A 23,227-nucleotide genomic window follows, 5' to 3' on the forward strand; every position below is an offset into this window, starting at 1 on the left:
GTTGGTTTTAATGTAGAGTTGCGTGTCATTAGCATAGCAGTGGAATGATATTCCATGCCGGTTGATGACATGGCCAAGGGGGAGCATGTATAGAGTGAAGAGGGTGGGGCAAAGGACTGATCCTTGAGGGCCAAAACAAGTGACAGAGAGCATGTCCGACTTAGCTCCTCCCAGGGACACATACTCTGTTTTGTCTGTGAGGTAAGATGTGAACCAAGCCAGGGTAGAGTCAGAGATTCTGATGGAGGATTGGATGTGGTATAGAAGGATGCGGTGATCAACGGTGTCAAAGGCTGCAGTGAGGTCAAGAAGCATGAGAAGTGATGGTGAGCCAGCATCAGCTGTGTCAGGAATCATGTACAGAAACATCTCTGCTGCATACAAATTAGAATTCTTCAAGTCCCGATGGGAGACGTCACCAAAGGTGGTTGAGAATGACAGGGCTAAGGTCCTGTGGGACTTCAAATTCCAGACAGACAAGCAGCTGCTGACCAACCAACCAGACATAGTTGTGGTTAACAAGGGAACGAAGACCGCAGTTGTGATCGATGTGGCAATCCCAGCTGACAGCAACATCAGAAAGAAGGAGCTTGAGAAAATTGAGAAGTACCAAGGGCTGAAGGAGCAACTGGAGCAGATGTGGAAGGTAGTCTAAAGTGGTCTCAGCTGGCCACTCCAAAGTGTTCATCTTGTTGGACTGGAACCAAGATGCTGCTCACTTGCTGGTGTGTGTGGGGTTGTTGTCCTGTTGAAACCCATGTCAAGGGCATTTTCTCTTTGGCATAAGGCAACATGACCTCTTCAAGTATTTTGATATATTCAATCTGATCCATGATGCCTGGTATGTGAGAAATAGGCCCAACACCATAGTATGAGAAACATCCCCACATCATGATGCTTGCCCTGCCATGTCTTCAGTGGCTTGAGTTCCATTTTTTGGGTGTTGTCTGACAAACTGTGTATTCCCCTCTCGACTCAGAAAGAACAATCTTGCGTTCATCAGTCCACAAAATGTTGCAAAAACGTGTGTTGTTTGGCAAATTGTAACCTCCTCACCACGTCATTTTTTTCCAGCAGTGGGACTTTGTGGGGGCTTCTTGCCCGTAGTTTGGCTTCACATAGGCGTCTTCTAATTGTTACAGTACTCACAGGTAACATCAGACCTTCTTTGATCACCTTTGTTGCCATTTTAAAACATTTGCAATAATTTTAGCTGAGCAGCCTATTATTTTCTGCACTTCTTTATATATTTTCCCCTCATCAGTCAACTTTTAATCAAAATACACTGTTCTTTTGAAAAATGTCTGGAACAATCTATTTTACTGAGATTTTCAGAGAGGGATGCACAACAAACCAGCATGAACAACATTTGTTGCCTTTGTCCTCTAATAAGGCCCATCTGTTTGACACCTGCTTTTTCACAGAGAAAAAAAAATGCAGACACTATTTTTGAACTACCTATTATTCCTTATTAGCTTTCTTTAAAGTAATAAATGTTATATTTGTAGCTGTTATTTTGAACATAGCTGTGTGTGTGTGTGTGTATGTATGTATGTATATAATGACAACACTATAATATAGTAAACATAATAATATAAAAAGAGAATGATTGAATCATTCATCAATGAAAATTAAATCTACTCACTCGTAGGGATGGTATTGATAAGATGTTATCTATCGATACCATTATCGATCTGATTCCTTATTGATTCCCTTATCAAAGTATGCTTTACAGGTTTTCTATGTCAACATTTTATTGAGTCATAAACAGTGGTGGGCACAGATAACCAAAAAATTAACTTTGATAACAGATAATCAGATAACTGAAAAGTTATCTTTGATAAAGATAAACCGATAAACCACCCAAAAATGTATCGGAAGTTACAGGTAACCGATAAATTCCAGTATTGTTTCTAGTATATTTGCAACTACTAATAAACTGAATTTGAGTTTTAACACCACAATCGCTTCTGGAAACATCAAAGCGATAGCAGACCCAAACAATGAGCCCACACTTCTATGTTTGAACATCCTGCCTCCTGCTGGAAGTTCTTATTTACTACACGGCTTACAGTGCAGAGGCACGCTGAGAGCCGTCACCAAACCCAACTCTCTATCAGTCACAACGCTCCGGTCAGGTGGAGGTCTTGGAAAATAAAGTCATACTGACTTATGGTTTGGTGTATAAATAAAATGAATACTGATAGAATAACTCCATTAATGTCAATTCTGTCATTTGTACAAAGTTAAAATATAACATTTTTTAATGTTGAATAATGCACTAATTCTGAGGTTTTGTAACAAACACAGACAGATCGCAAAGGATTCTGGGTAAAATGTACCTCTGCTAAACACTGATTGGTTCAGTCATTCACTATGTAAACCAACACATTAATGTGACGTGTGTCGTGTGTTGGTGTTTACAGATGTGCTTTTGTAAAATATTCCATTTTTTATTTGTAAAAACAGGCATTTTTACGGAGCCCTGGAAGTGTCATCACAACATGTTTTGCATGTGGAGAGAATGTGAGAATGTTCAGATGATTTTTCATTCATGTGAGAATTTTTTGGACCAAGTTTCATGTTAATCGCGCGTCTTGCATCGTGTAGTGTACATGGAGTAACAAGCTGCGTTTAACATCTCACAACCACCTCCTGATTGCTGATCGTATGGTCGAATGAAAATCAAACCTGTTTGATATTATTCTGGTCAGCCGTCGTTAGGGTTTCCTGCTGCTGAGTGAGGGGCTACAAGCGTCCTACCGCTCGCACTGTGCATGTGCAAACACCACAGAGCTGTCTTGTAATGTTTTTTTTTATTTATTTTTTTTGTTGTTTTGTTTTTAATCTTTGTTTTTAATCGAGAGTTTTTGTAAATTAAGTTTGAAAAAACTTAACTTGTGATTAAAAATATCATACAGTGTCTGCTCATCTTCAGGACGAATACTGCCATGAACACTACTGGCCAGTAGATGGCAGTAGAGGCCTTGAAATCTTTCCAAAACAAAATTCCAGATAATCCATGTCTGCTGTGACATTTAAGATGCGTGGGATTTAACAAATGCAAATACAATAACGTCTATAAACCCAGAGAATATATTCACGAGAGTTTTAGGCACTAGAGTTTAATGCTGTTGTCCGTGGAGCCTGAACAGAGTGTCTGAAATGCATTTGTCCTGTCGTGAACTTACTGAAATTACATAATCCTACCAATAATGCACTGCTCAGCACAGCATGTCCACACTAAAACCTTAAAAATTAGCACATTACTTTAAAACTAAAACATATATCTGTTATTTTCACTTTATAAAACTTCAGACATGACAGTAATTTTAAATAACTTGTCCAAAATTAGTTTGGTTAAAATTTGAACCATAATTTAAAAATGTATGCCTCTGGATGACTTGGGTGATATTGCCAGTGTATCAGTATGGTGTTAAAGGAAATTATTGTTTTTATTTTTTTTTTAAACTAGTTTTTCCTTTGTCTGCAGAGGATAATGTAGTTCTTCATAGAAGCAGCTGTCTTCTGTTTGCAGAGGGTGGAACCATACATCTGTTATGAAACTTTTATCAGGTAGGTGCTCAACTGATTTTCAATTTTAGAAATGTTTGCTGCTGTTCAGCTTTGTTTACTACGTTATCGGTCTAAAAGTTATCGGACAAAAATTCATCGGAAGATAATTAGTCCGATAATGGTTTTTAAAGTTATCTAAAAAAAAAAAATCTGATAATGAAAACATTATCTTCGATAATTATCTGTTATCGGATTATCGGAACTGTGCCCACCACTGGTCATAAAGTAAATAAATATGAAATTGGTCACTGGATCCTTAAACTCTGGACATAAATAAACACTACACAGTGGATCCTTGATCTCTGGACATAAAGAGAAATAAACAAAATCTGTAGTTTTTGTCAAAAGCATTTCCTTTCAGACATTATTGGCATGAATGTCTTTCCATACCTCTGAGCTGAGCACTTGCAGCTGTGCTGTGCTGCACGTCAGGATGTAATTCAGAAAGACATCTCATTTTGGGAGGAAAAAACGTTTTAGATGATTGTAGTATTATTGTCTGTACAGCGTTTGGAAAGAGGTGTTATTTTATTTAAAACAGCGATTTATTTTGAAGCTATTTCTCTGTCTCGGCAGAGGGCCGTGCAGCGTTTGGAGCTGTGCCAACGGAATGGAGGACGATTCTCGTTTCTTGACTGCAACAAGACAAGAGTCCCAGTTAGTGACTTTAATCCACACAAAAGTGACTCATGATTGACATATTTTAATGGCTTTGAGAGGGGTTAAAAAGTGGACTTGCTGCTTCTGAAGAGCAGTGAATCAAAGAACCAACGAGCCAGTAGAACGACGCATTGCTTCATTGGTTCAAGGTTCAAAGAGGAGTCGCATTGCAGAAACGGTTGATTACGGAACCACTGCAGGGTCTGTAATCAACATAGCGAAATGATCATTTTCCCAACAAACACCCTCAAAAACAACGGCCGCTCTAAAGGACCAATAAGGGAATCGTTAAACAAAAAGCCTATTGATATCGGTGGATTGAATCATTTCTTAACAATACCCGAAAAGAAACGGTTATCGATACCCATCCCTACTCACTCGTGACTACACAGTGGAAAATAGAAAAGTTTTGAGATTGACTTGAAATGATTCTTTAGAAATTGATGTTTTTAACCTGCACAGTGGGGTGTAGACAGCAAATAAGTGGATGAGTGAGTTTATCCATCTCAGGGAGCTTGTGTATACAATAAATTAAAAATAACACTGCTCAACATAATTTTTCTCCCATGGAGTTTTTCAACTGATTCTGGGTAATTTGGGGGCACTGAATCCGAATCTGGTGTTAGTTTTTGCCAATCACATCATGTTTTTGAGGGATAAAAACATATTTCTCATATCAAGCATTGAAGCAAAAGCTGCAGTCTCGCACACCTCTTTGGCACCATAAATGATATTACGGCTCTTTATTCACATTTCGTGAACCTGGTTTAAAAACTATGCTTTTGAAGATGCTTTTGTGCATGATTAGTGGCATCAAACCACTGCACAGTTCTCACTGCGGTATTGTATCACTTCCTGTTCCGAAGCACAGCGGTGTTTTGCTGTATCTGTTAGCTGTTTAATCTGCGCAGTTAGATTGATCTAGTTACCTAGATAATGATTTGTTTCACAGTGTAATCTTCACGTGCCTTAACTAAAGCACTCCCTCTGCTGAATCACCTCTAAATTATTTACACATTATTCACTTTGTGTGTTTTTAGGAATCCGCTAGCTTAGTGCAGCTACTAGCTCTTAGCCGGTTTAGCATGGCGGCTTCTCCTGTCTCTCCCGCACTTTTCTGCTCTGGGTGTGAAATGTTTAGTTATTCCTCGGCCTCCTTTAGCAGTAATGGTACTTGTAATAAGTGTAGCTTATTCGTAGCTTTGGAGGCCAGGCTGGGCGAATTGGAGACTCGGCTCCGCACCGTGGAAAATTCTACAGCTAGCCAGGCCCCTGTAGTCGGTGCGGACCAAGGTAGCTTAGCCGCCGTTAGTTTCTCTCTGGCAGATCCCGAGCAGCCGGGAAAGCAGGCAGACTGGGTGACTCTGTAAGCGTAGCCCTAAACAGAAACCCCGTGTACACCGCCAACCCGTTCACATTTCTAATCGTTTTTCCCCACTCGGTGACACACCCACCGAGGATCAAACTCTGGTTATTGGCGACTCTGTTTTGAGAAATGTGAAGTTAGCGACACCAGCAACCATAGTCAATTGTCTTCCGGGGGCCAGAGCAGGCGACATTGAAGGAAATTTGAAACTGCTGGCTAAGGCTAAGCGTAAATTTGGTAAGATTGTAATTCACGTCGGCAGTAATGACACCCGGTTACGCCAATCGTAGGTCACTAAAATTAACATTGAATCGGTGTGTAACTTTGCAAAAACAATGTCGGACTCTGTAGTTTTCTCTGGGCCCCTCCCCAATCGGACCGGGAGTGACATGTTTAGCCGCATGTTCTCCTTGAATTGCTGGCTGTCTGAGTGGTGTTCAAAAAAATGAGGTGGGCTTCATAGATAATTGGCAAAGCTTCTGGGGAAAACCTGGTCTTGTTAGGAGAGACGGCATCCATCCGACTTTGGATGGAGCAGCTCTCATTTCTAGAAATCTGGCCAATTTTCTTAAATCCTCCAAACCGTGACTATCCAGGGTTGGGACCAGGAAGCAGAGTTGTAGTCTTACACACCTCTGTGCAGCTTCTCTCCCCCTGCCATCCCCTCATTACCCCATCCCCGTAGAGACGGTGCCTGCTCCCAGACCACCAATAACCAGCAAAAATCTATTTAAGCATAAAAATTCAAAAAGAAAAAATAATATAGCACCTTCAACTGCACCACAGACTAAAACAGTCAAACGTGGTCTATTAAACATTAGGTCTCTCTCTTCTAAGTCCCTGTTAGTAAATGATGTAATAATTGATCAGTATATTGATTTATTCTGCCTTACAGAAACCTGGTTACAGCAGGATGAATATGTTAGTTTAAATGAGTCAACACCCCCGAGTCACACTAACTGCCAGAATGCTCGTAGCACGGGCCGAGGCGGAGGATTAGCAGCAGTCTTCCATTCCAGCTTATTAATTAATCAAAGACCCAGACAGAGCTTTAATTCATTTGAAAGCTTGACTCTTAGTCTTGTCCATCCAAATTGGAAGTCCCAAAAACCAGTTTTATTTGCTGTTATCTATTGTCCTCCTGGTCGTTACTGTGAGTTTCTCTGTGAATTTTCAGACTTTTTGTCTGACTTAGTGCTTAGCTCAGATAAGATAATTATAGTGGGCGATTTTAACATCCACACAGATGCTGAGAATGACAGCCTCAACACTGCATTTAATCTATTATTAGACTCAATTGGCTTTGCTCAAAATGTAAATGAGTCCACCCACCACTTTAATCATATCTTAGATCTTGTTCTGACTTATGGTATGGAAATTGAAGACTTAACAGTATTCCCTGAAAACTCCCTTCTGTCTGATCATTTCTTAATAACATTTACTCTGATGGACTACCCAGCAGTGGGGAATACGTTTCATTACACTAGAAGTCTTTCAGAAAGCGCTGTAACTAGGTTTAAGGATATGATTCCTTCTTTATGTTCTCTAATGCCATATACCAACACAGTGCAGAGTAGCTACCTAAACTCTAAGTGAGATAGAGTATCTCGTCAATAGTTTTACATCCTCATTGAAGACAACTTTGGATGCTGTAGCTCCTCTGAAAAAGAGAGCTTTAAATCAGAAGTGCCTGACTCCGTGGTATAACTCACAAACTCGCAGCTTAAAGCAGATAACCCGTAAGTTGGAGAGGAATTGGCGTCTCACTAATTTAGAAGATCTTCACTTAGCCTGGAAAAAGAGTCTGTTGCTTTATAAAAAAGCCCTCCGTAAAGCTAGGACATCTTACTACTCATCACTAATTGAAGAAAATAAGAACAACCCCAGGTTTCTTTTCAGCACTGTAGCCAGGCTGACAAAGAGTCAGAGCTCTATTGAGCCGAGTATTCCTTTAACTTTAACTAGTAATGACTTCATGAATTTTTTTGCTAATAAAATTTTAACTATTAGAGAAAAAATTACTCATAACCATCCCAAAGACGTATCGTTATCTTTGGCTGCTTTCAGTGATGCCGGTATTTGGTTAGACTCTTTCTCTCAGATTGTTCTGTCTGAGTTATTTTCATTAGTTACTTCATCCAAACCATCAACATGTCTATTAGACCCCATTCCTACCAGGCTGCTCAAGGAAGCCCTACCATTATTTAATGCTTCGATCTTAAATATGATCAGTCTATCTTTATTAGTTGGCTATGTACCACAGGCTTTTAAGGTGGCAGTAATTAAACCATTACTTAAAAAGCCATCACTTGACCCAGCTATCTTAGCTAATTATAGGCCAATCTCCAAACTTCTTTTTCTCTCAAAAATTCTTGAAAGGGTAGTTGTAAAACAGCTAACTGATCATCTTCAGAGGAATGGTCTATTTGAAGAGTTTCAGTCAGGTTTTAGAATTCATCATAGTACAGAAACAGCATTAGTGAAGGTTACAAATGATCTTCTTATGGCCTCAGACAGTGGACTCATCTCTGTGCTTGTTCTGTTAGACCTCAGTGCTGCTTTTGATACTGTTGACCATAAAATTTTATTACAGAGATTAGAGCATGCCATAGGTATTAAAGGCACTGCGCTGCGGTGGTTTGAATCATATTTATCTAATAGATTACAATTTGTTCATGTAAATGGGGAATCTTCTTCACAGACTAAGGTTAATTATGGAGTTCCACAAGGTTCTGTGCTAGGACCAATTTTATTCACTTTATACATGCTTCCCTTAGGCAGTATTATTAGACGGCATTGCTTAAATTTTCATTGTTACGCAGATGATACCCAGCTTTATCTATCCATGAAGCCAGAGGACACACACCAATTAGCTAAACTGCAGGATTGTCTTACAGACATAAAGACATGGATGACCTCTAATTTCCTGCTTTTAAACTCAGATAAAACTGAAGTTATTGTACTTGGCCCCACAAATCTTAGAAACATGGTGTCTAACCAGATCCTTACTCTGGATGGCATTACCCTGACCTCTAGTAATACTGTGAGAAATCTTGGAGTCATTTTTGATCAAGATTCATTCATTCATTCATTCATGTCATTCAAAGCACATATTAAACAAATATGTAGGACTGCTTTTTTGCATTTACACAATATCTCTAAAATTAGAAAGGTCTTGTCTCAGAGTGATGCTGAAAAACTAATTCATGCATTTATTTCCTCTAGGCTGGACTATTGTAATTCATTATTATCAGGTTGTCCTAAAAGTTCCCTGAAAAGCCTTCATTTAATTCAAAATGCTGCAGCTAGAGTACTAACGGGGACTAGAAGGAGAGAGCATATCTCACCCATATTGGCCTCTCTTCATTGGCTTCCTGTTAATTCTAGAATAGAATTTAAAATTCTTCTTCTTAATTATAAGGTTTTGAATAATCAGGTCCCATCTTATCTTAGGGATCTCATAGTACCATATCACCCCAATAGAGCGCTTCGCTCTCAGACTGCAGGCTTACTTGTAGTTCCTAGGGTTTGTAAGAGTAGAATGGGAGGCAGAACCTTCAGCTTTCAGGCTCCTCTCCTGTGGAACCAGCTCCCAATTCGGATCAGGGAGACAGACACCCTCTCTACTTTTAAGATTAGGCTTAAAACTTTCCTTTTTGCTAAAGCTTATAGTTAGGGCTGGATCAGGTGACCCTGAACCATCCCTTAGTTATGCTGCCATAGACTTAGACTGCTGGGGGGTTCCCATGATGCACTGAGTGTTTCTTTCTCTTTTTGCTCTGTATGCACCCCTCCACCACATGCACCACCATTAGTGATTGATCTCTGCTCCCTTCCACAGCATGTCTTTTTCCTGGTTCTCTCCCTCAGCCCCAACCAGTCCCAGCAGAAGACTGCCCCTCCCTGAGCCTGGTTCTGCTGGAGGTTTCTTCCTGTTAAAAGGGAGTTTTTCCTTCCCACTGTCGCCAAGTGCTTGCTCACAGGGGGTCGTTTTGACCGTTGGGGTTTTTACGTAATTATTGTATGGCCTTGCCTTACAATATAAAGTGCCTTGGGGCAACTATTTGTTGTGATTTGGCGCTATATAAATAAAATTGATTGATTGATTGATCAAACCGTGAATGAATGAGCAACTTTTGCATAATCCATCAATCAGTGGTGGGCACAGATAACCAAAAAATTAACTTCGATAACAGATAATAAGATAACTGAAAAGTTATCTTTGATAAAGATAAACCGATAAACCACCCAAAAATGTATCGGACGTTATAGATAATCGATAACCGATAAATTCCGGTGTTGTCTATGGAACATTTGCAGTTACTAAAGAGCTGAAATTGATTTTTAACACGATCGCTTTTGAAAGCATCAAAAGCCGTAAAAGACCTAAAGAATAAGCAAGAATGTTTGACCATGCTGCCCCCTGCAGGAAGCAGCACAGACAAATCCTGAGAGCACCCACGAAATCAACTCTTTATTAATCATAATCATTTTTCTTTCAACATTCTGCCCCTGCTGGAAGCTCTTGTTTACAACAGCGCTTCTACCACAGAGACACCAAGAGCAGCCATAAGACCAGCTCCCTATCAATTTCAACACTCCGGTCAGGCGGAGGTCTTGAAAAATAGTCATACTAACTTATGGTTTTTTGAAAATACTGATAGAATAACTCCATTAATGTCAATTCTGTCATTTGTACAAAGTTAAAATATAACATATATCTTTTAATGTTGAATAAGGCACTAATTCTGAGGTTTTGTAACAAACACAGACCGCAAAGCATTGTGGGTAAAAGTGCTAAACAGTGATTGGTTCAGTAATCCATTATGTAAACCAACACGTTAATGTGACATGTGTCATGTGTTGGTTTAAAGATAAATGTGCTTTTGTAAAATATTCCATTTTTATTTGTAAAAACAGGCATTTTTACGGAGCCCTGGAAGTGTCATCGCAATTGCATGTTTTAAAACTTTTATGATGTTGTAAAACATGCACTCAGTATTAGTAAGTAAGTAAGTAAATTTATTTATATAGTGCCTTTCACAGACATAAGGCCATGTACACACATTGTCGGGTGTTTGTAAAACCGAATATCTTACCCTTTCAGTTTGGGGAAAAAACTTCATCCACAGTACGTCGTTTAAAAAAAAACCAAATCCATCCACATCGAATCGTATAAATGTGTTGTAATTAGTCTGCCAAACCTTTGGGTGGCGGTACTGATTAAAATTCTATCCAATCAGGAACCTTATTCTCTTGTCGTCACTTCCACAAAAACTAAAAACATGGCGCCAACCTCGTTCGTGTGGACCGATAAGGAGTCGGAATTACTTCTAACTGTAGTTTTAGAATACAAAGTTAACAAATATATGCACACAAAATGCCCCTGGACAATGGACAATACCAACACTTTGAGAGCAGCCATGTACCCAGACGTTTAATACTGCCATGAACACTCCTGGTCAGTAGATGGCAGTAGCGGCCTTGAAAAATGTCAAACAAAATTCCAGATAATCTGTGTCTGCTACATTTAAGATGCGTGGAATTTAACAAACGCAAATACACTAACGTCTATAAACCCAGAGAATATATTCATGAGAGTTTTAGGCACTAGAGTTTAATGCTGTTATCTGTGGACCCTGAACAGAGTGTCTGAAATGCATTTGTCCTGTCGTGAACGTCTGAGATTACCTTATGCTACCCTTATGCTAATGCATCGCTGCCTGGCACAGCATGTGCTCACAAAACCTTAAAAATTAGCACATTACTTTAAAACGAAAACATATATCTGATATTTTCACTTTATAAACTTCAGACATGACAATAATTTTAAATAACTTGTCTAAAATGAGTGGTTAAAATTTGAACCATAAGTTAAACGTATGCCTCTGGATGACTTGGTGACATTGCGATTATATTAGTACGGGGTTAAAGGAAATGACTTTTTTTTGGTCACCAGTTCTCCTTTACTTACAGACAGTAGAGTTGTTTCTGATTGCAGAGGGTACAACAACATGCTTATTAGGAAACTTTTAACAGGAAGGTCTCAACAGCTTTAACAGTTTAAAAAATGTTTTTCACTGTTCAATTTAGTTTAGTACGTTATTGGTCTAAAAGTTATTGGACGGTAATTCATCGGAAGTTAATTAGTCCGATGATGGTTATTAAATTTATCTAAAAAGATAATCCGATAATGAAAACATTATCTTCGATAATTATCTGTTATCTGATTGTCGGAAGTGTGCCCAACATGCAGTTTGTAAAAAAAAAAAAACACAATGTGGTACAGAAAATCTGAGCTCAGATTCAGCACCCCAAAATTACCCTAAATCAGTTCTCAAAGTCCATGCAAGAAAAAAAAATGTTGACCAGTATAATAAATGTTTTCATCTTCTAAATAACCAAATTGAAAAAGAACACATAACAAGGATAGAGTGATTAGTTTAGGGTGAACTTTGATGCACCAGATCAATCCCAAAACAAATTTGTTTTCCTTTAATGTCAACTTAACAAACAGTTATTCTGGTGATTACCAGCAGAAAGTCATTGCCTATCATGTGGACAATATGAGATGAAATGCATAATAGAAGTTGAATGTAAAACCGGAATTAAACAACAGATCGGATATGTCGAAATGACAAACGTTGAATTTACGAACCCTCTAGTTTGTTCAGGTTTCAGTCATTATCAGAATACACTTCTTTAGATAATACTGAGGCTTACATTTCAGTAAGGTGTATCGCAGCCAGTTTCAGAGAAAGACCACTCTCTTCTTTGTTTCTGTACTGCAGTTTTTTTTAAAGAATTTTTGCTACTTTTTGTGACATGCAATGAGCCTTTATACCTACTGAATGACACCTTGACCAGAATTTTCTTTTTTGCTTTGATATTCCCAGTTTAAATTTGTTGAAATGCATTTTTATTCTCAAATAACGTCAATATTGTGAATGTTTTATTGTTCTTGTCTGAATGGTGATTTGCTGTAGTCGAAACATTTTGTATGTGGTTTGACTTATATTTCATCACCAGTTTAGTGAACTTATGGTTCCAAACTGTACTTGTGTACTGTAAGACTTTACAGATATGGACAAAATTATTAGCCCCCTATGAAATTAAATGTTTTCTTCCAAATTTTCTCGTGTTTTTTTTTTTTTTTTTTTACAAAGCTAGGAATTTTTAACACAGCATTTCTAAACATCCTAGTTTTATTTTGGATGCTTACATTATTTTACTTGAAAAATGATTTCACAAAAACTGCCAGGGTCAAAATTATTAGCCCCCTTAAGGACTGACTTTTCTGGTGAGCCACAGCACAAACCACTGCTGTCTAATGATGCTTTAACTTTAACTTTCTAATGCTGAGAAGCCAGCTCAATGGTAGGCATAAGATCTGAGCCATCAAAACATAGGCCCTAGTAGAAATTTAAAATCAAGTTTAAAACTAAGGGTTATCTTCCAGTGGACACAGTATAAAAATTTCAGTAAGGGCTTGAGCTGTCTCTTGAGAAACCATCAAAAGAAATCAGTTCAGACTTAAGAAAAATAATTGTTGATGCTCACAAAGCAGCAGGAGTTATTACAGCATTTCCAAGTGTGAAGACCTGTAGTGAGTATCATCAAGAAATTCAAAAAGATCCACACAGTACAAAACAAGCATGGCAGAGATAGCAAGCAAAAGATTTCAAAAGTCTCTGGAAAGAAAACAAGTGAGAGATGTGTCTAAAGACCTCAGAACAACTGCCAAGACACTAGTGAATGTCATTGCCAAGTCTGGAATTGTAGTCTCAAAGATGTCACTAGAGCCCTGGACAGGAATAGACTGTGAGGCCAAAATTTCACTACTGCAGAATTGACACCTTCAAGCCAGACTGAAGTATGCTAAGGACAAGCTGGAGCAAGATTATGCATACTGGAAGCGTGTCCTTTGGTCAGATGAGATGAAACTACTGTAGAGCTCTTTGAACAAAGAGACATTGCCTATATTTGGAGAATGAAGGAAGAGGCGTATAACTCAAAGAACACCATCCCCAGAGTGAAACACAGCAGTGGGAGTATTCTGTTGTGGGGATCCAGGCATTTATAACATCACATCTGGATTATTGTAATGCTCTCTACGTTGGGCTGGACCAGCGCTCCCTACAGCACCTGCAGAGCGTACAGAATGCTAGAGCCCGCCTTTTGACTAAAACAAAGAAGCATGAGCACATCACCCCTGTGCTTTGCACCTTACACTGGCTCCCTGTCGGCTTTCGTGTTAAATATAAAGTTTTACTGATTGTTTTTAAGTGTCTGCACTGTATAGGCCCGATGTATCTGAGTGAGCTCTTGCAGCCGTACACTCCACGTAGGGCTCTGAGGTCAGCTGACCAACTTCTCCTGGCTGTTCCTAAAGCCAGGCTTAAATCCAGAGGTGATAGAGCCTTTTCTGTCTCAGCACCACGACTCTGGAACGATCTTCCGCTGACTGTCAGGTCCTCAGTCTGTGAGACAGTTTAAGTCCAGACTGAAAACTCATCTGTTCTCCCTGGCTTTCAACACTGGCTAAGTGGTATATGCTTGCTCTGCTATTTTGCTCTGTATTTTTAGATTTTTTATTTATTTATTTTGATTCTTTTCCTTTGTTAATATTTTACACTTTTGTATTATTGTGAAGCACTTTGGTCAGCTGCAGCTGTGTTTTAAATGTGCTACATAAATAAATTTATATTGAATTGAATTGATGCTTCAGTGTATCTGGAACTGGGAATCTTCTCAAGGTGGATGGAATCATGAATAAACAATATGTGAAGATTTTAAAAGAAAAACTCAGCAAAACTGGGTCTGGTTCATCATTTTGTTTTCCATCAAATCTGGAGAAGCTTGAGAGGATTAGTCAAAGAAGAATGGGCTGGGATTCCTCAGGAGACACTTCTGAGACTTATTGAAAACTACAATAAATGTCTGCAGGCTGTTATCCAGCAAACATAATGCAGAATTGGCTATTAGCATCCGTGGGGCAAATACATTTTTTGTTTTATTTTTAGATATAATTTTTGTTTTTGTGTGCAAAGTTAAACAATGTAAGAATCCACAATAAAACTAGGATGTTTAGAAATGCCGTGTTGAAAATTCCTTGCTTTGTTAAAAAAGCACTTGGGTAAATTTTGAAGAAAAGTTTAATTGGGGGCCTAATAATTTTGTCTTCATCTGTATATCACATTATATTTAGATGTGTATATAGCACCATATTTGCAGGTTTGATTGGCTGCACTTTTTATGTGATTGCATGGCTCAGTGAAGTAATTTCCAACCTTGCTTGAGACCAGTGGTGGGCATGAAGACCCAAGACGATGCAGCTTTTTCTTGCTGCCTGTCACCTCATCAGGCCATTTCTCAAATCATCTGGGCGTTAATTTGAGTGGCAGAGCTCATCATTAAAACCACCTGCCACGGTGCTCAGCTGCAAAGGAAAACCTACACTGTCTTGGTCCTTCATCTCACACTGTTGCCCACCCCTGCATTAGACAATACAGTGGTTGTGAAACTGTTAGATTGCCAGAATTGCACAATGCTTCAGCAACACAAACTCAGATTTGGTAGAACCAGGGCACTTCCAGCATTCTCATTATCTATCCCTGTTTTACTTCACTGCCTTTTTACAATACATTTTGACACCCGTTTTCCAGAAGCCATGTCAGCTGGTGATAGCCACGAAGAGGGGCGATTGGTGTACCGTTACGGAGGGGAGCCAGTAGGTGCCTTTGTTCAACCCAGTCTCCGCCCGCTGATGCCCTCCATTGCCCATGCCATGTTTCTTGATGTAACCCATGACAACGAATGTCCCATACAGGTATGTTTTTGTTGTGTTTGGAATGAAGCTAACAGCCAATATTTTATTTCATCATGTATTTTTACCCAAACCACACAACACATCAGATTGAAAGAACTTGTTTTTTGTTTTTTTTACCTAAAATTTTATTTTTGTTACACAGCAATACATTATGATGAATTAAATATACATATTTCTCTCTCTCCTCTATACAGTGGTGTTCAGAATAATAGTAGTACTATGTGATTAAAAAGATTAATCCAGGTTTTGAGTATATTTCTTATTGTTACATGGGAAACAAGGTACCAGTAGATTCTCACAAATCCAACAAGACCAAGCATTCATGATGTGCACACTCTTAAAGCTATGAATTTGAGCTACTAGTAAAAAAAAAAGTAGAAAAGGCGGTGTTCACAATAATATCAGCATCTGCTGTTGATGCTACAAACTCAAAACTGTTATGTTCAAACTGCTTTTTTAGCAATCCTGTGAATCACTAAACTAGTATTTAGTTGTATAACCACAGTTTTTCACATCTGCGAGGCATTAATTTTGTTGGTTTTGAACCAAGAGTTTGCTCGTCTACTAGTGTGCTTGGGGTCATTGTCTTGTTGAAACACCCATTTCAAGGGCATGTCCTCTTCAGCATAAGGCAACATGACCTCTTCAAGTATTTTGACATATCCAAACTGATCCATGATGCCTGGTATGCGATATATAGGCCCAACACCATAGTAGGCGAAACATGCCCATATCATGATGCTTGCACCACCATGTTTCACTGTCTTCACCGTGAACTGTGGCTTGAATTCAGAGTTTGGGGGTCGTCTCACAAACTGTCTGCGGCCCTTGGACCCAAAAAGAACAATTTTACTCTCATCAGTCCACAAAATATTCCTCCATTTCTTTTTAGGCCAGTTGATGTGTTCTTTGGCAAATTGTAACCTCTTCTGCACGTCTTTTATTTAACAGAGGGACTTTGTGGGGGATTCTTGCAAATAAATTAGCTTCACACAGGTGTCTTCTAACTGCACTTACAGGTAACTCCAGACTGTCTTTGATCATCCTGGAGCTGATCAGTGGGTGAGCCTTTGCCATTCTGGTTATTCTTCTATCCATTTTGATGGTTGTTTTCCATTTTCAACTTTTTAATCAAACTACGGTGTTCTTCTGAACAATGTCTTGAACGTCCCATTTTCCTCAGGCTTTCAAAGAGAAAAGCATGTTCAGCAGGTGCTGGCTTCATCCGTAAATAGGGGACACCTGATTCACACTTGTTTGTTCCACAAAATTGATGAACTCACTGACTGAATGCCACACTATTATTGTGATCACCCCCTTTTCTACTTTTTTTTACTAATAGCCCAATTTCATAGCCTTAAGAGTGTGCATATCATGAATGCTTGGTCTTGTTGGATTTGTGAGAATCTACTGAATCTACTGGTACCTTGTTTCTGATGTAACAATAAGAAATATACTCAAAACCTGGATTAATCTTTTTAGTCACATAGCACTACTATTATTCTGAACACTACTGTAAGTGTTTCTCATTTTTTTCAGATTTAATCAGACTGGTCATATATTATAGAGCAGAAATAAACATAAGGATAGATCCATTTTTGGCTTAGATACGAAGGTGCATGACCATTTTCTACGGCAAAGTGTTATTTGAACTACCAGTGGCAGTGAAAGCATGGGAAACATGGTAAATAGTGGAACAGATGTCTCAGGAACAATCATGCTCGATGTTATAACCCATCCATCCATTTTCCATACCTGCTTACTCCAATTATGGATCAAAAATTAACTTTCATATTTTTCATTCAATCAGGCATATTGAATTGTTTCAGTTTATCAACTTTCGAAGGACTAGTTTCGATGCTTGATAAATAATGCACTCCCATGCAGCAAATTAATTACTTACAGATACTTATCCGCATAGACGTTTTTAATTCAAACTTAATCCTTGCAAATTTTAATTAACTTCTATGAAGGAAAAAAAAGATACATAAAATGTTCCTAGAATGTTCCAGAAATGTTATGTCAAAATATATGTCCCCCAAATTATATTCATGGTAAAAAAAAAAAGAAAAAAGAGTGAACAATGAACTTCAGCAGAATGCATTTTTGCCATACACATTGTTTTAACCCCATTTGAACATATATTGTTTTTGACTGTACGTTTGATTTCAAATAGGCCTTCTCACAGTTTTTCATGCAGGCGTTCCCAGAACATCCTGATAACATACAAAATTGATTGTCTTGTTTCATTCAAATGTTTGATTATTGAACAAATTGCAGACAGTTTCTGATTGAGAAACTTAGGACTAGGAAAGATAGTGAAATGAGAAGTAACTAGTGTTTTACCCGTGGGGATCCACGGCCTCTAGATTGGGTAGTGTTTATAAAATAGGTAGCTGACATTTTTCAAGGGTGGTACTAAATTAAGCAATGTTTCTATAATGACTTTGAATGCAGTGTGAGTCTGGAATGTTTTTAGAACCTTAGACCTTAGATCTCAACAGTTTCTAGAAGAAGAACTCAACCCTTTTACGTATTTCCTGTTAATCACGTCATTAATTTACTTCACTGGCACCTCCCTACTTAGCTGACCTAATTAAACCCTACTTACCAGTCCGAGCTTTGTGTTCTCAGGGTGCAGGACTACTTTTTGTCCCAAGGGAGCATAAAAAGTCTGTGGGTCACAGAGCTTTCTCTGCTCGTGCCCCTGTTCTGTGGAATCATCTCCCTGCATCAATAAAACAGTCAGATTCTGTAGAGACTTTCAAGTCCAGACTTAAGACACACTTATTTTCCCTTTCATATGGCTAGCATACTGGCATAGCATGTTACTATGCTTTTTTAAATTCATTTTATTAGGAAACGGAGCGTGCCGCAGCCTCAACTTTATCTAATTTCTTGGTCTTTTAGTGAAGCTTAGGGCTAGTGGCCGACGATCACCTTAGTATTTCTTTTGTTTTTCTTGTTGCTTAATGCTAACAAATTATACTATATTTGTTTTCTTTCTGATGCCCGATTCTGTTTTTTTTCTCTCTGTTTGATGTGCGGCTCCATCAAGAGATGTGTGTGGTGTCTGTTTCTGAAGCCCTCCAGTCCTGTGCACCGGCAACATTTCCTGTATATTCTTTTTGTGAATTGTTTTGTAAATTGTGTCTGTAGCATGGTCCAAGATGAGGGTCACCCCTTTGAGTCTGGTCTGCTTGAGGTTTCTTCCTCAAATCATCAGAGGGAGTTTCCTTTCCACTGTCCCCTGTGTGCTTGCTCTGGGGGTTGGTAAGGTTAGACCCTACTTGTGTGAAGCGCCTTGAAGCAACTTTGTTGCGATTTGGTGCTATATAAATTAAAATAAATAGAAAATTGAAATTACTTACTTACAATGAACTTATGAAATAAAATCACACACAACCACATACACACATACGTTCAATATATAGATGATTTACCGCACCCTGCTGGAATGGCGTGTGAGTCCAGAATATAATTATCAACATCCGTTGTTCAACACACATCTTCTCTCTTGTAATTGACTGGGCGATGAGGACAACCATGACTCCACCACGTGGGATCCAGTGGACACTCATGCACAAGCTTGAAGACCTGGATTTCATAGATAATATTAGCTTGCTGGCCCACTCCCTTCAACACATCTAGGAGAAGACAGACAGCCTCCGCAGCACTGCAAGGAACACTGGCCTGGATATCAGTGTGGAGAAAACGAAGACAATGAGAGCCAACACAAGACAGACAGAAGCAGTCCGCTTGAATGAACAGCAAATCGAAGACATCGACAAATTCACCTACCTTGGGAAGCATTGTCAGCAAGACAAGAGGTACTGACGATGACATTAAGGCCAGGATAAGCAAGGCAAGATTTGCATTCACCACCCTCAAACCCATCTGGAAGAGTACCAACATATATTTTCGCACCAAACTGAGACTGTTCAACACCAGTGTGAGATCCATGCTGCTGTATGGCTCGGAGACCTGGAGACTGACCAAAGGGCTGGAGCACAAGCTGCAGGTCTTCATCAACACATGCCTGAGACAGATCCTTGGCATCAGATAGCCTTACAGAATTTCCAGTGAAGACCTTTGGCGCAAGACCAAGCAGGAACCATCTGGGAACATCATCCAGACATGAAAGTGGAAGTGGATCGGGCGCACTCTACGCCGAGGCCTGAACAACATCATGCTGCAAGCATTGGACTTGGAACCCACAGGGGAAAAGGAAAAGAGGACGGCCAGTGACAACGTAGCGCAGGACCCTGGACAGCGAACTGAAGACCATCAAACTGTCCTGGGGAGAGGCAGAGGGGGCAGCCCAAGACCGAACACGCTGGAAATGTGCAGTGGAGGCCCTTTGTTCCAGTTGGATCCCAGAGGATTAACGATTTTTCAATGTTGTTTCTAATATCTGTAGTTTCTCCAAAAATATTAGTCCTATCAACGTTCCGTTTTGTTGGCATTCATCCTTGACCCAATATACATAAACATACCAAATGGCAAATGTCAGCTTGTCTTTTGTGCATTTTGCCACAAACGGGTGCTTTTAGTTTTACACACCTACAAATCGAGATGGTGGCAGAAGACATCAAATGCACTATACTTATCACTCATGGTAGCGGCAACATGATACTTACCTAAACTGACGAAACGACACTGACACTAACAACACTGTTAAACTAACATGAACCACAATAACAGCATTTAAAACCCCAAACTTCCATGGTGTATCGCAGCACAATGTCCATTGTTCACTGTTGTTAGCTATTATCGGTAATTTCTCCAAAAATATTAGTCCTGTCAACTTTCAGTTTTCGCAGTGTTCATCCTTGATCCAAAATACATAAGCATGCCAAATGGCAAATCTCCACTCCACGTGATCGAAGCCATGCACCTGCAGGCATCCACGCCCACAGAGGCCACTTGGCTATTATAATATTGATATCCTTGTTAAATGTTCTGTCAAATTTCCTTCAACCATAGATGTGACCTATTAATTAAAGTATTTCATGTTTCACCACATAGTGGAATCATTCATTTATGAAACAGGTCTTCCAGCGGTGTTTTATTCAACTGTTCTCTGAACATTGTGGTAACATTACATAAATTGTCAAAATGTATGTTTCATCCAAACATTCCCAGAACATTCTGGTAAGGTTACATGAAGTCATCTAAAGATATGTTTCATCCAAACATTCTCGGAACATTTTGGTAACGTTACATGAAGTCATCTAAACATACAGTAGTGTTCAGAATAATAGTAGTGCTATGTGACTAAAAAGATTAATCCAGGTTTTGAGTATATTTCTTACTGTTACATGGGAAACAAGGTACCAGTAGATTCAGTAGATTCTCACAAATCCAACAAGACCAAGCACACTCTTAAGGCTATGAAATTGGGCTGTTGGGCAGAACCAAGATTTTGCTGGTTTACTAGTGTGCTTCGGGTCATTGACTTGTTGAAACACCCATTTCAAGGGCATGACCTCTTCAGCATAAGGCAACATGATCTCTTCAAGTATTTTGACATATCCAAACTGATCCATGATATCTGGTATGCGATATATAGGCCCAACACCATAGTAGGAGAAACATGCCCATATCATGATGCTTGCACCACCATGCTTCACTGTCTTCACTGTGAACTGTGGCTTGAATTTCTGCGTGTCTGCGGCCCTTGGACCCAAAAAGAACAATTTTACTCTCATCATTCCACAAAAAGCGAGGTCTGTGATAAAACTAACGTACCTTTTTATTTTTTCAAAAACTATATGGATTTGAATCACATGCGATTACATCAGACAACCTTGAACCCTCGTGCGCATGCGCGAGTTTTTTCACGCCTGTCGGTTACGTCATTCGCCTGTGGGCTGGCTTTGAGTGAGGAATGGTCCACCCCTCCCATCGGAATCTCTTTGTCTGTGAACTTCCTGAGAGACTGGCGCTTTGCTTGATCAAAATTCTTTCAAAGACTGTGAGGCACATCGAAGTGGACATCATTCAAGAAATTCAGCTGGTTTTCTGTGAAAATTTTAACGGCTGATGAGAGATTATGGACTGTTGCTGTCGCTTTAAGGACTGCCCACGGAGCGGGACGTCGCGACGCGCCCTGAGCCGCCGCTGTCTGCCTGTTTCGAGCTGAAAGCTTCCAAATTTAATCCTCTGTTAACCCAGGACATCGTGACAGAACAGAGAACTTTCAGAAGAGGTTGGGATCAGCAATTTATCCAGACATTCCACTGTTAAAGGAGATTTTTATTAATGAAAGACGTGCGGACGGGTCCGCGCGTCGGGACGCAGCCGGCACGGTGCGGCGGCACAGGAAAAACACCTCCATGTTGATAACCATTTGTAAAAACCAGGTGGCTTTTGATGGCTTTCAGTTGAGTTAGTATCTGAGAAATTGTTTAACAGCTGGACATGTTCCAACTTGTCCTTAAGGCTTCCAACGGACAGTGTGTACCATACTGCTTTGCGTTTTATCACTGGTTGTGGAAACCGTGTTCACCACTGTACACTGTATTCTATAGCCGAGTATCCATCTCTGTCTACTCGTAGATTGTCACACTGGTTTTTATTTGTCTATAAATGTATTCTTGGGCTCCTGCCATCTTACCTGTGTGTGTATATGTTTAAAAATCAACCATCTTATGGCCTACGTTCCCAACAAACATTTCAGATGTCAGTTCCTCGGGTGAGAACTGAACTGGGGAAAAACTGCTTTCAGATATGCTGCCCCGCTTCTTGGAACAAACTCCAAAAGGATCTGAAATGAACTGATCCTGTGACTTTGGGTGAATTTAAATCTCTTTTGAAGGAACGTGAAACTAACATTATTGGACATTGTGACTGCTTTAGTACATGCTGTGGTTTTTAATGGTCTTAATGGTTTTAATTGTTTTACTCTTGTGTGAAATTGTGTTTGTTGTCTTGTCTCACCGTTGTAACAATGTTTTGGCTGCTGTCTTGGCCAGGTCACTCTTGGAAAAGAGATGTCAATCTCAATGAGTTTTTTTTACCTGGGTAAATAAAGGAAATGAACTTAGTCAGGTGACCAATAGTATGACAGTTTTGATAATTCTGTTAAATCCCATAAAGGTGTTGGCATAGAGTCCATATAGGTTAAGTAGAGTTGCCAAAATCTTTAGAGAGGTGTTATGTTAATTTTTGATGGTGTATGTAATGTTTTCAAGTGCAATGCATCCATTCAGATCCAAAAGCCATCCAGATATGGGAAGGTGGGAATCAGACTTCCATATGATTGCTTGCATTTCTTGGCGATGCATTGAGCTATTTCTAAAAACTTCTTTTGAGTGTTTGTTAAAGATGAATTAATGACTGTGACATTCCCAAAGAAACATTTTTGGATCCAGTGGGAAGGTAAATCCTATAAGTTTCATCATTGTACCAGAGAAGTTGTGCCAAAAGGTGCCAAGCTTCATACATGACCAGGTGCAGTGCACAAATGAGCCCTCTTACACCACATCTAAAACACATATGTGATATCTCCAGTTTCTATTTTGTAATCTCTGTGGCATGAAAATAGAGTTGGTGCAGAAAGTTATAATGGATCAGTCTATATCTTGCATTAATAGTGGCTGACACTCCTGCGGCACCTAGTCTGAGCAAAGCTCTGCATCTATTAATATATTCATATCTGACTCCTTCTCTCCCTGGATTTATGCAGATTTGTCTTTGAAACTCCATCCAATCAACAGAAAATACATTTTTGAAATGAACCTACATACATTTCCCTCATGAAGAACCTTTTTGACATCAATTTATTCAATTTA

General features: G+C 39.3%; 1 protein-coding gene across 1 annotated transcript in view; it reads left to right on the forward strand.

Annotated features, from left to right (window-relative positions):
* Positions 1-23,227, forward strand: part of LOC117521439 (glycogen debranching enzyme-like) — a 211,854-nt gene that overhangs the window by 75,478 nt on the left and 113,149 nt on the right. Inside the window, 1 exon segment of the mRNA XM_034182736.1 lies at positions 15,268-15,431. Coding sequence (XP_034038627.1) covers positions 15,268-15,431 — 164 coding nt within the window.

This window comes from Thalassophryne amazonica, chromosome 12, assembly GCF_902500255.1.
Source record: "Thalassophryne amazonica chromosome 12, fThaAma1.1, whole genome shotgun sequence".
Classification (NCBI taxonomy): Eukaryota; Metazoa; Chordata; class Actinopteri; order Batrachoidiformes; family Batrachoididae; genus Thalassophryne; species Thalassophryne amazonica.